Source organism: Ranitomeya imitator, chromosome 5 (genome assembly GCF_032444005.1).
Source record: "Ranitomeya imitator isolate aRanImi1 chromosome 5, aRanImi1.pri, whole genome shotgun sequence".
Classification (NCBI taxonomy): domain Eukaryota; kingdom Metazoa; phylum Chordata; class Amphibia; order Anura; family Dendrobatidae; genus Ranitomeya; species Ranitomeya imitator.
In genome coordinates, this window is record NC_091286.1 from 338,202,273 (window position 1) to 338,215,797 (window position 13,525).

At 41.4% G+C, this 13,525-nt stretch overlaps 1 protein-coding gene across 1 annotated transcript in view; it reads right to left on the minus strand.

Moving 5' to 3' along the window:
- Positions 1-1,686: 1,686 nt before the first annotated feature.
- HTR1E (5-hydroxytryptamine receptor 1E) overlaps positions 1,687-13,525 on the minus strand; it is a 92,440-nt gene continuing 80,601 nt past the window's right edge. Inside the window, exon 2 of the mRNA XM_069726401.1 lies at positions 1,687-5,724. Within this exon, the coding sequence (XP_069582502.1) occupies positions 4,472-5,566 (1,095 nt within the window). The 5' untranslated portion in view covers positions 5,567-5,724 and the 3' untranslated portion in view covers positions 1,687-4,471. The remainder of the gene's footprint in view (positions 5,725-13,525) is intronic.

Below are 13,525 nucleotides of genomic sequence, written 5' to 3' on the forward strand. Positions count from 1 at the left end.
GGAAAGAGAAGGTGCATCATGTGTGCTGTCAAGGAGGATCTGCAGGAAAGAGCAGGTGTATCTTGATGGAGCAATCTAACAGTAAAAAGGAGGCACACTGGCACACATTACATAGTAACATTGCACAATAAAATTAAACAGGAATGAAGCATTTTGCTTAACACACTTTATGCGACATAATCTAAAGATGTATTTAACACATGACCTTGTATTAGTTATCATTAGGAAAATATAAGGGCTTAATGGGGTTGTCCACTACTAAGACAACCCCTTCTTAATCTGAATATTTGCCCCCGTGAAAATAAAAAGTTTTACTTATCTCCCATGTCGGCGCCATTCCAGCAGTGGTGTTGGCACTTGCGTTCCTTGGCTCACATGACGTTGTTATGACACGTGCGCCTTGTGTCCAATCAGTGCTGGCATCACTGTCCCCGCCTCCAGACATATAAGTAATCAACAGGAAGTGAGCGGCCAGCCACAGCTCTCACTTCCTCTAGATTATGCATATGTCCGGAGGCGGGGATAGTGACACCAGCATTGATTGGACGCAGGGCTCACATGTAATAACGTCATGTGAGCCCCAGGAACGCAAGCGCCAACACCGCTGGAATGGCGCTGACACATGAGGTGAGTACAAGTGTTCTTATTTTCATGGGAGAAAACAATCAGATCGAGAAGGGGTTGCCCTAGTAGTCCCCAATCCTTTAAACATTTTATAATCTCAAATTAAATTATAATGCTTATTTTCATAAATCTCTCCAGGGCTCTAATAGATTATAACAATCTTTTTTAGATCTTTATCACGCAATAGAAATTTGTATGAAATTAGCCCACACTGTAGCATTCCCTTTAAACTTGTCTACAGTACCCATATGTTACACCCAATCTTTGGATTCAATAGAATGCCGTTTATTAAATTAATTAATCAGCGGATTTGTCTTAATTTTTGTAAAAATAAATTGCACTGCCTTTTTCCCAGTCTACATATTTTCATGCCTTTAAATGCAGTATTATCAGAACATACTAATTTGGAGTGAAATGGTCTGCACCTTCTCATTCTCTGAGTGGTGTGCTTATCAGAACAATCTCTAGCAGCTGATTACCCCAAAAGTGCTGAGTTGACTCTTTCACTTTCATCCTCTGAACTCCAAATAAGTTCCTTCTGATTTCAATCTAGCTAGATACAGGCATATAAACTGGGAACAACCACGGGTTTGAAAGCCAATTACACACAGTTTTTTACAGCAATGAAGACAAATCCCCTAATGAAGCGATTTGCAAAGTTTCATAATTATGTATCCTTTAAAGGCCATCTTAAAATTTACTGCTTGAAATATGCCAACTTGAATATTCTTATTGTAAACTTGATTCAAAATATACAGGTACTTACTAGGCAATTCATGAATGGTCCTTATCATGCTTTATGGAGATTAGCATGTTCAGCTAGGAGCATTGCCAAAGAGACTGACCAAACTCTTTGTACTCCACTGTTGCACTGGTAATACCATGAAATAAACATTTCTGCTGGAATGTTTAGCCCCTTATTGGCTCCGATGCAATTTTTCATTTTTAACGTAAAACTTTGCCTTTTTTCTTCTGCTCTGAAGAACCCTGCAAAAATGATAATAAACTTGTATCTTCAAGTTAATTTTAAGTGGAAATTACATGGGAAATAATCTTGCTGCTGAGACCATGCTTCACCAAATTTTACCCAAAAAGTTTGGAATGTGATGAATAAATTTGCGTGAATCCCAATACTTGAAAGCTTATAATTGCTTGGAAAATACACATGGTTGAGAGGAGAGAGAGAAGAGAGAGAACTCCGCTGATCATAAGACCGTACACTCTATAGGATAGAGGACCACGCCGACCATAACATTATGTTCTTCGTGACAGAGTAAGAGAAGAAGAGAGGAAACCCTGCTCATCATAAGACCTTACACTCTATAGGAGAGAGAAAGGACCCCACTGACAATAACAGATTATGTTCTTCGTGACAGAGAAAGAAGAAGAGAGGGAACCCTGCTCATCATAAGACGTTACACTCTATAGGATAGCAAGAGGACCCCGCCGACCATAACAGATTGCGTTCTTTGTGACAGAAAGAGAAGAAGAGAGGGAACCCTGCTCATCGAATAAGACCTTACACTCAATAGGATAGAGAGAGGACCCCGCCGACCATAACAGATTCTGTTCTTCGTGACAGTAAGAGAAGAGAGGGAACTCTGCTCATCGTAAGACCTTACACTCTATAGGAGAGAGAGAGGACCCCACCGACCATAACAGATTATGTTCTTTGTGACAGAGTAAGAGAAGAAGAGAGGGAACCCTTCTCATCATAAGACCTTACACTCTACAGCAGGGGTGTCAAACTGCATTCCTCGAGGGCCGCAAACCATGCGTGTTTTCAAGATTTCCTTAGCTTTGCACAAGGTGCTGGAATCATTATGTGTTTAGGTGATTAAATTATTACCTGTGCAGTACAAGGAAATCCTGAAAACATGACCTGTTTGCAGCCCTTGAGGATTGCAGTTTGACACCTCTGCTCTATAGGATAACGAGAGGAACCCGCCGACCATAACAGATTATGTTCTTTGTGACAGAGAAAGAGAAGAAGAGAGGTAACCCTGCTCATCATAAGACCTTACACTCTATAGGATAGAGAGAGGACCCCGCCGACCATAACAGATTATGTTCTTCGTTACACAGTAAGAGAAGAAGAGAGGGAACTCTACTCATCATAAGACCTTACACTCTATAGGAGAGAGAGAGGAGCCCGCTGACCATAAAAGATTATGTTCTTCATGACACAGTAAGAGAAGAAGAGAGGGAACTCTGCTCATCATAAGACCTTACACTTTAAAGGAGAGAGAGGGGACCCAGCTGACCATAAGAGCTTACATTCTTCATGACATAGAGAGCATTGATCCTGCTCACCATGAAAGCTTACATTCTACAGTAGAGAAAGAGAGTGAAAGATAGGAGCTCACTGATCATTAATGCTTACAGTCTACAGAAGAGAGAAAACCACGCTGATCATAAGAGCTTGCACTCTACAGGAGAGAAAAAAGAGGACCCTGTTGATCATAAGTGCTTACACTCTATAGGACAGAGAGACAGCCAGTGAATTTGATGAAAAAAACTCTGCCATACAAACCGTGCTCCACTGGGAACTGCTGATTTGTGATGGCACAGGTACTGACCACCACTGTACAAGGTATGATAATCCACTAGATGTCATAAATGCAAGGTATTATGGGAAAGTCCACACTTAAAGCATAAAGACATTGGTCTGCTCTCTAATGCTTCAGTGTGGTAAATGGTGACTTGGATTTTTTTTGTGACCTGCGAATTGAATCTCAAAGTGCTTGAATTAGAGTGAAAATACAAATTTCAGTAAATTTGACTCAAACTTGATCCTTCACGAATTGATTCATCTCTAGTTCACAGATGATGAAATTGCATGGATAACTTCGCAAAGTTGAGAAAGGAACTCGTATTACAGATAATGATGATGACTGTACAGCATCTGTCACACAGTTATAATATAGGAGTTCACAGTTCATAATCCCTGACTGATTACTTATATAATATTAGCTTATTCAGGACAATATAGAGGGAACAATAATAACAGTGTTAATGATAGTACTGGATCAAGCTGCCCATGAGATGCTGTTCTGATGCATTACGGTATTAATAGAAGATCATATAGTAAAAATATACAGAATTAAATCTGAGAATCAAGATAAAGGCTACAGAAATATTGAGAAGGCTGAACCAGTAGGAAGTAAGTACAGCATGTGTAAAAGAAATCCAGACTGTGATAGACAAATAGGGTAAGTGTGCATGGATGGAAAGAAAATGCTGGACTATTTCTTAAATTTTTTCTTGGCATTTCTTCGTGATAATTCATAACTTTTCATCATTCAGGATTTCCATATTACCTTTCATATTTGGAAGTATGAGTTAATAAGATAATTAAAGACCTTCGAAAAGTGGAATTAATTTGTTTATACATAAATATAACTTCTAAAGCATGCGGTGCTCATACAAAGGAAACATACAATACTGGAACTTTATAGTGTGGGGTTGTAGACTCTTTCCATGACTCTTTGGCCAATTCCTCACCCTCTTTCTAGCAATTTATCTGGAGAAAAGTAGCAAAAGGGATTTGGATATCTTTAAAACTCCCTCCAAGAGCACCATAGCAGCCTCATGGTATGTATGCACTTGAATAGTTACAAATTCATGACATAAATACTAGAAAAATCGTTGCATGTTAAGAAAATTATTTTTGTACTTTTTTTTACCTGTTACAAACAGAGGTAGAAGACTGCATTACATGACTGGACATAAAAAAGTAAGAATAAATAAATCATAATTTTATAACCGTGTCATCCGTAAATTGAATCCGGTATCATGTGGAATGTTCTAACCTTTAAGGCTTAGTAGACGTTGGGCCTGAAACACTTTATGTGTGTTCTTTACATCTGATTAATCTTTTAAAGGCTATCTTAAAATCATCATTGAAGCTCGTATAGAGAAGTGGATTAATTAAAGAATTAACATAGCCCAACCATGTTAGAAAGTCAGCCACTTCTGGAGAAACAGTACAAAGGTGTAGTCCAACAACAAGTTCCTTGATGAAAAATGGCAACCAACTTATCATAAAAGCTCCCAAAATGAGTCCTAATATGCGAGCGGCCTTTCTCTCTCTTGAACTAGAGATCTGTTGTTGCCTATCCCAAGTCATATCAATGTCATTGTCATATGGAGGGGTTCTTACACATGTAGTGATCTTCTCAAATTCCATGGTAGGGTCCGAGGTGGAGAATTCTGACACACAGAATGTCTGTGTAAGCTTACAATGGGCAAAAGAGTTTTGGCTGTCATTACTTCTGTTGCTTAAGTGTCGGCTTGATCCACGTTTTTGGTAAAGGTTCTTTGCAGCATGGTAAATTCTATAGTACAAAATAAGTATTAAAGTCAAAGGGATATAAAATGCCCCAAATGTCGAGTATATTGTATAGATAACATGGTCATGTTGAATTATACAACTATTTCCAATACTAATGTTCTGATGATTTCTCCAAAATAGGGGAGGAATGGAAATGAAGATAGAAATTGTCCATACAGATAGGATCATCATTCCGGCCCTTTTCACTGTTCGCTTTCTGGCATATTCAACAGCATCCGTAATTGCCCAATATCGGTCAAGTGCAATGACACAAAGATGAAGAATGGAACAAGTACAGCACGTCATGTCAATGCTAAGCCATATTTCACATATTACATAACCAAGGGTCCACTTGTCCATAACTATATAGGCAATGCTTAAAGGCATAACTAAAATGGCAACAAGAAGATCCGTAACTGCTAAAGAACATATTAAATAATTAGCAGGTTGGTGCAATTTCTTGGTTGTGCAAATTGCAATGATGACAGCAGAGTTTAACAGTGTAGTCAGGATAGTAATTACAGCCAGCGTTAAGGAAATCAGCATTTTTTCAGTTACTGTCTTGGATTTGTTTGATATTGTTTCCGCTGTACAGTTTGTAAAATTCATCTTTCTCACTGAGAATGTAAAAGAATTTTCAGCAGCTTTCAGATAATGCTCATCTTGACCCTGGTCAGCTTTTTCCCCATAGAAACATTCATTATGTGCAGAAACCTTGACGCCACAGATGTTCTAATGCATCTTTCCTCTTCTTACACATGTCTAGCCTGGAAGACATAATCAGATAAAACATCATTTATTCTTTCATTGCAAAAATTGTTTTCATTGCTTAATGAATCTGTTTAGACAAACAAAACATTGGTTTTGTCTTTAGTGCCATGTGACCTGAAGACAAGAGCGACCATTCAAGTGACCCTTGAATTGCAATCCATTATGGGCTGTCATTGTAATAAAATAATACTACATATTTTTCCATTTTAATAAGTGCTGTAATTGTACTGTGTAGCTTGTGCTAAGTACTTGTGTGTCCACATGTTCAACTGAGGGATGGCAGAGGACAATAAATGGAAGGAAGCACTATAATTACAACTATAAGGGTATGTTTCCACATTCAGGAAACGCTGCGTGTTTGACGCTGCGTTGAGCCGCAGCGTCAAACACGCAGCCTCCAGATGTTACAGCATAGTGGAGGGGATTTCATGAAATCCTGTCTCCACTACGCATTAAAAGACACATGCGGCATACCCGCGGAAACGGACGTGCGGCGTGTCTTTTAAGAACGCAGCATGTCCTTACATTGCTGAAAAAACGCAAGAACAGCGCAGGTGACCTGCCAGTGACCTCAGGTGCAGATTTGGTCAGGATTTTACCTGCATAAAATCCTGACCAAATCCTGATGCAATCCTGAACATGGACACATACCCTAATGCATGAACCAATCTGCTCCACATGAGAATGAATGAAGGAAAGGGGTATGAATATAGCTGGCAGTGGCTGCTAAACATTGAATGAAGTGTTCCTTTTTCGGAGGAAATAACAGATCACTGGGGTGGCTGAGTGTGGGACCCCACCCAATCTCACAAGGATGACTGGATAACATATTCCATTATAAATGTGTTATTTTGTTGTTATACCTCGCTTTTACCACCCTTTTGCATTATGTTTTGCGGGTACTGATCCCTGTTATCTTTCTCTTTACTTATGTCACTCATGATGAGAAGAGAAAATTAGCAGTTTTGGATAACATTTTCCTACGGATCGGTCATCAATATGGTGTGATTAAGCAACCCCTTTAAATGGAACCTGTCACCTGAGCCGAAAAGTCCCGGAAGCATTTCGCTGTGTTCCGGGACATAGTGCGCCGGCGCATGTGCACTAATGCTTTTCGGCTGTGCCCGCAGTTGGGCAAAATAGCAATTTTCAAATGTTTATTGTTACGCAGTTAAATCAGAGAGGTAAGTCACACAAAATAGTTAATAAATAACATTTTCCACATGTCTACTTTACATCAGCACAAATTTTTAAACATTATTTTTTTTGTTAGGAAGTTATAAGCATTGAAAGTTGACTAGCGATTTCTCATTGTTATAGCAAAATTTACAAAACCTTTATTTTTTTAGGGACCACACTGTATTTGAAGTGATTTTGAGGGGCCTATATGTCAGAAAATACCCAAACATGACACCATTTTAAAATCTGCACCCCTTAGGGTGCTCAAAATCACATTTAAGAAGTTTATTAACCCTTCAGGTGTTTTACAGGAATTAATGGAACGTGTAAGGGAAAAAAATAAACATTTGACTGTTTCACATTAATTTTCTATTAGAACTAATTTTTAAAACTTTTGCAAGGGTAACAGGAGAAAATAGAAGGCACAATTTGTTGTGCAATTTCTCATTAGCATGAAGATACCCTATATGTGGGGGGAAACCACTGTTTGAGTGCACAACAGGGCTCGGAAAAAGCACCAATTCACTTTTTGAATGTAAAACTTGCTGACATAATTAGCAGACAGCATGTCATGTTTGGAAACCCCTGAAGTGCGTAAACAGTTGAAGCCCCATACAAGTTATTATTATTTATTATTATAGCATCATTTATTCCATGGCGCTTTACATGTGAGGAGGGGTATACATAATAAAAACAAGTACAATAATGTTGAACAATACAAGTCAGCTGGTACAGGAGGAGAGAGGACCCTGCCCGCGAGGGCTCACAATCTACAAGGGATGGGTGAGGATACAGTAGGTGAGGATAGAGCTGGTCGTGCAGTGGTTTGGTCGATCGGTGGTTACTGCAGGTTGTAGGCTTGCTGGAAGAGGTAGGTCTTCAGGTTCTTTTTGAAGGTTTCGATGGTTGGCAAAAGTCTGATTTGTTGTGATAGGGAGTTCCAGAGTAGGGGTGATGCGCGAGAGAAATCTTGTATGCGATTGTGGGAAGAGGAGATAAAAGGGAGTAGAGAAGGAGATCTTGTGAGGATTGGAGGTTGCGTGCAGGAAAGTACCAGGAGACGAGGTCACATATGTATGGAGGAGACAGGTTATGGATGGCCTTGTATGTCATTGTTAGGCTCTTGTACTGGAGTCTCTGGGTAATGGGGAGCCAGTGAAGGGATTGACAGAGGGGAGAGGCCAGGGAATAGCGGGGGGACAGGTGCATTAGTCAGGCAGCTGAGCTTAGAATAGATTGGAGGGGTGCGAGAGTGTTAGAGGGGAGGCCACAGAGCAGGAGGTTACAGTAGTCGAGGCGGGAGATAAGGGAAGATGAGGGCATGGACTAGGGTTTTTGCAGATTCTTGGTTTAGGAATGTATGGATCCATGAAATATTTTTGAGTTGAAGGCGGCAGGAAATGGAAAGGGCTTGGTTATGCGGTTTGAAGGAGAGATCAGTGTCAAGGATTACCCCGAGGCAGGGAGCGTGTGGGACTGGGGAGAGTGGGCAGCCGTTTATTGTAATGGATAGGTTCATTGGGGGGTCGCGTGAGATGGGGGAAGGACAATGAATTCTGTTTTGTCCATGTTAAGTTTTAGAAATCTAGCGGAGAAGAAGGATGAAATAGATAGGGATCTGGTTAGCAGGGTGGTGATATCTGGTCCAGAGATGTAGATCTGTGTGTCATCAGCATAGAGATGATACTGAAAACCGTGAGATCCTATGAGCTGTCTTAGGACAAAAGTGTAAATAGAGAAGATCAGGGGCCCTAGAACTGAACCTTGCGGGACTCCGACAGATAGGGGGCGAGGTGAGGAGGTGGTGTGTGAATGGGAGACGCTGAATGTTCGGCAGTTAGGTATGACGAGATCCAGGATAGGGCCAAGTCTGTGATGCCAAGGGATGAGAGAGTCTGTAGTAATAAGGAATGGTCCACTGTGTCAAATGCAGAGGACAGGTCCAGGAGGAAGAGGATAGAGTAGTGTCACTTGCTCTTGGCCATTAATAGGTCATTGGTGACCTTAGTTAGGGCAGTTTCAGTGGAGTGGTGTGACCGGAAGCCTGATTGTAAGCGGTTGTAGAGGGAGCAGGAAGATAGATGGGAGGACAGTTCAAGATGGAAGTGTTGTTCCAGTAGTTTTGAGGCATAGGGGAGAAGTGATATAGGGCAATTGCTAGATACAGAGGATGGGTCAAGAGAGGGCTTTTTGAGGATAGGTGTGATTGAGGCATGTTTAAAGATTGAGGGGAAATGCCAGTTGTTAGTGATAGGTTGAAGAGGTGGGTTAGAGTTGGGATGCAGACTGGCGAGGTTTGGGATGAAGTGGGAAGGGATCGTGTGAAGTGCACAGGTGGTGAGATGCGATCTTGAGAGTAGAGTGGAGAGTCGATCTTCTGTAATAGTGGAGAAGTTGGTTTTAGAGGTGGAGGGCTGGGTAGTTGGGAGGAAGGGCTCTGGGGGTTGTTGACTAAAACTGTCTCTAATGTTCTCATTGTTCTGCTTGAAAAATGAGGCAAAGTCTTCAGCTGAGATGAGTGGGGAGGGAGGAGGTGCTGGGGGACGGAAGAGAGAGTTTAAGGTGTTGAATAACTGTTTAGGGTTGTGAGACAGGGAGGATATGAGAGAAGTAGGTTTGTTTTGCTGTGGCGAGTGTGGTCTTGAAAGTAGTGAGGGACTGTTTGAATGCGATGAAGTGCTCATTGGAGTGGGATCTTTTCCATCTCTGCTCAGCAGCCCTGGAAGCTCGCCTCAGTTCTCTGGTCAGGCTGGTGTGCCAGAGCTGTCTGTTGATTTTGCAAGCTTTGGTATGTGTGAGAGGGGCAAGAGATTCCAAAGCAGCAGCTATTGTGGTGTTATATAGAGCGGAAGCGTCATACGCATTGTGAAGGGAACTTATGTCTGTGAGAGGGAGGAGGGATTCAGAGAGTGAGTGTAGATCAAGGTGTTTAAGATTTCTGTGAGGGTGTGCAAGTTTGTGGGGTGGGGATTGTAGACAAGAAGTGGAGAGGGAAGAGAATGTGAGTAGATTGTGGTCAGAAAGAGGAAGAGGTGAGGTAGAGTGACACCATTTTAGAAACAAGACACGTTAGGGAAGTGATCTAGATCTGTATTGTGTACCTTGAACCCTCAGGTGCTTCACAGAAGTTTATAACAGCTGTAAAAATTAAATCAATTTTTTCCCACAAAAATGATTTTTAGCTCCAAATTTAGCATTTTTTTTAAAAAGGTAGCAGGTGAAATTGCACCAGACAATGTGTTGTGTAATTTCTCCTGAGTACGCCGATACCCAATATGTGGAGAAAAACTACTGTTTGGGAGCACGGCAGTGCTTGGAAAGGAAGGAGTGCCATTTGGCTTTTTCAATGCAAAATTTGCTGCAATAATTAGCGGATGCCATATCACATTTGGAGAGCCCCTTATGTGCCTAAAGAGTGGAAACCCCACACAAGTAACACCATTTTGGAAACTATACCCCTCAGTGAACTTATCTAGATGTGTGCTGAGCACCTTGAAATTCCAGGTGCTTCACAGAAGTTTATAACGTTAAGCCATGAAAATAAAAAAAATCATTTTTCCCACAAAAATGTATTTTAGTATCTTCACAAGGGAAACAGGAAAAAATGGATCCCAAAATATATTGTGAAATTTTTCCTGATTACACTGATACCCCATATGAAGTAAAAAACCTCCTTTTGAGGCATAGTGCAAAGCTCAGTAGGGAAGGAGCACTATATTACAGTGCAGATTTTGCTGCACTAGCTTGAGGATGTCATGTCACATTGGCAGAGCCCCTGAGGTGCCGGAACAGCAGAACTTCCCATAAGTAATCCCATTTTACAAAGTACACCTCTCAATTAATTCATCTACGGGTGCAGTGATCATATTGACACCACAGGTGGGTCACAGAATTTTATACCATTGGGCAGTGAAGAAAAAATAATTTACATTTTTACCACCAAGATTGTGTGTTAGCCCCAAAATTTTACAGTTTCATTCAGGGAAATGGGTAAAAATGGCACAAAAAATTGTCCCACAATTTTTGCTGAATGTAAAAATACCCCATATGTAGCTGTTTAGTACTGCTTAGCCACACAGCGAGACTCATGAGGTACAGAGCGCTTTTTGCCTCCCAGAGCACAAATCTTCCTAGAATAGCTTGCGGACTACATATAAAGAGCCCCTTGGTGCTATAAAGCAGAACCCTCACACTGACATACAAAGCCATCCACAACCTGTCTCCTCCATACATCTGTGACGTGGTCTCCCGGTACCTACCTACACGCGACCTCCGATCCTCCCAAGACCTCCTTCTCTACTCCCCTCTCATCTCTTCTTCCCATAACCGCATCCAAGACTTCTCCCGTGCTTCCCCCATACTCTGGAACTCTCTACCCCAACACATCAGACTTGCGCCTACCATAGAAACCTTCAAAAAGAACCTGAAGACTCATCTCTTCCGACAAGCCTACAGCCTGCAGTGATCCTCAACCTACTGAACAGCCGCACAGCCAGCTCTTCCCTCTCCTAGTGTATCCTCACCCACCCCCTGCAGACTGTGAGCCCTCGCGGGCAGGGTCCTCCCTCCTTATGTACTCGTGTGCCTTGTTATCTGCTCATGTTTAATGTAATTGTCTATATTTGCCCCGTATTCACATGTAAAGCGCCATGGAATAAATGGCGCTATAAAAATGTATAATAATAAAATAATAATAATAATAATCCTCCCTCAAGTGATCCCATTTTGGAAACTGTACCCCTTTGGGAATTTGTCTACAGATGGAGTGCTGATTTTGACTCCATGGTTGTTTTCCAGAAACAAGCAGCAGTGGATGTTGCCGAGTAAAAATTGGAAACTGCATTTGTAGTGACCAGTATGTTGAAGTTACCAGTACATTGTAGTGAACACTACGTTATGCCCAGCTCATGTTTCTGGAGACATGCACATGTAAATTAGGCGGCCTCTTATCACTACAGAAATGTCAAACATGGGTGCTAAATGTGGCTTAGATACACGGTGGCTCAGAAGGGAGGGGAGCATTTGGATTTGAGAGCACAGAATTTGCGGAATTCCTTTTGAGGGTCTGACAGACGGGAGGAGGCATGTCAGATCCTGTTCTTAGCAGGTGCTCATATGCCACCTTCCCTGCAGGACCCTGAAGGACCCCATTGCCATCTTTTGGCTGGGGGTCACTATGGAGATTATCAGTACAACGCAATCACTTCGCTTTGTGCTGATGGAAGCACATATGGAGCTCACTCCCTGTAAGATGCTCCTCAATGTTGCTGTTAACTAGTTAAATGTGGGTGTCAGTCTTTGACAGTGGCATTTAACTCGCATTTACAGGAATTGCGTCACTAATCCCACCCATCAGTTACCCCGTCACATGATCGTGGGTCACCGATGGGTCGGCATGACAACCAGAGGTCTGCAGCAGACACATTACGTGTCACAAGGAGACATGGACGGCATATGGATGCAACACGGACGTGACACACGTACACGGACAGCGAACGGATACACGGATGTCAAATACGTACATGGATGGCACATGGACCAAGGATCTCACCAGTACTGATTTTTCCAGTACACAAATCACCAAGATGTGAGAATGGGGCCTTATTCTGTATGTGGTTATTTGATGGTCTTCCTTATCGAAGTACTGGTTGAGTATTCTGTACTTTAAAATCATTCTGCACTTGCTCTACTGGAAAGGAATATTCTATCTCTGATTTATTGGTGATCCTGCCATATACCTGTGTTTATACTGTACACAGCAGACAATCTTAGGAGGCAAGAAAGGAGAAAGCAGCAGCCAGAACTAATGGTGAAATAAAGGGGTGTGTCTCAGACAACCACAGACTCTCTGTATGCAAAGTAGCAATCGAACTGAGAAAAAAAGTAGCCAAGCAACAACCGCAGAGGAAAGCAAATAGAAGGTAATATAATTTTGCAGCACCTTAACGGGACAGTTGGTAAAAGGTTTTGTTTACACTTATTTCTCAACCATGCTCAGAGTATGTTTTTGGAAATTTCCTGTTTTGGTAAATTTACTTATAGGGCCTTGCTTACCCAGTTTGAGCCAAAGAGTGTTGTCTTCGCATACTGTACTTCAGATGCATTGGCATAACTTTTCTTTTTCTATGCACTGTAGAAAACGTTTTCATCGAGTCTGTTCTAGATCTCGGCTGTATGAGGATATAAATGTATCTGTAATCTGTTATAAATTGCTACCATAACCAAAGTTCATCACTGTTTTTCCTTCTGCCTCTGAATCCTGCGGCATTTAATCAGATACTTGTTTGGAGTGATTTATTGGCGCAGTGTGGGTCCACATTTGTCTGTTATGATGACTCATTTCTAACATTACAACCTGCTCTTGTAATGAAACCACATTTATGTTCCGTATTATTTTCCATTTCCATAAATGATTTACTGCAAAGCTGCATCTTTCTATTTTTTACAAAATGAGGAAGATGCTGTTTTGTAAGAAAATAACTATATCAATAGACTGCTGAAAAATTATAGAAATGCTTAAAGTGAACCTGACACCTTACACATGCTGCCCAATCCATGTGCAGCATATATCAGTCACTGGCTGTACGATCTCGGCTATGTTTTTGTAACACCCCAGGA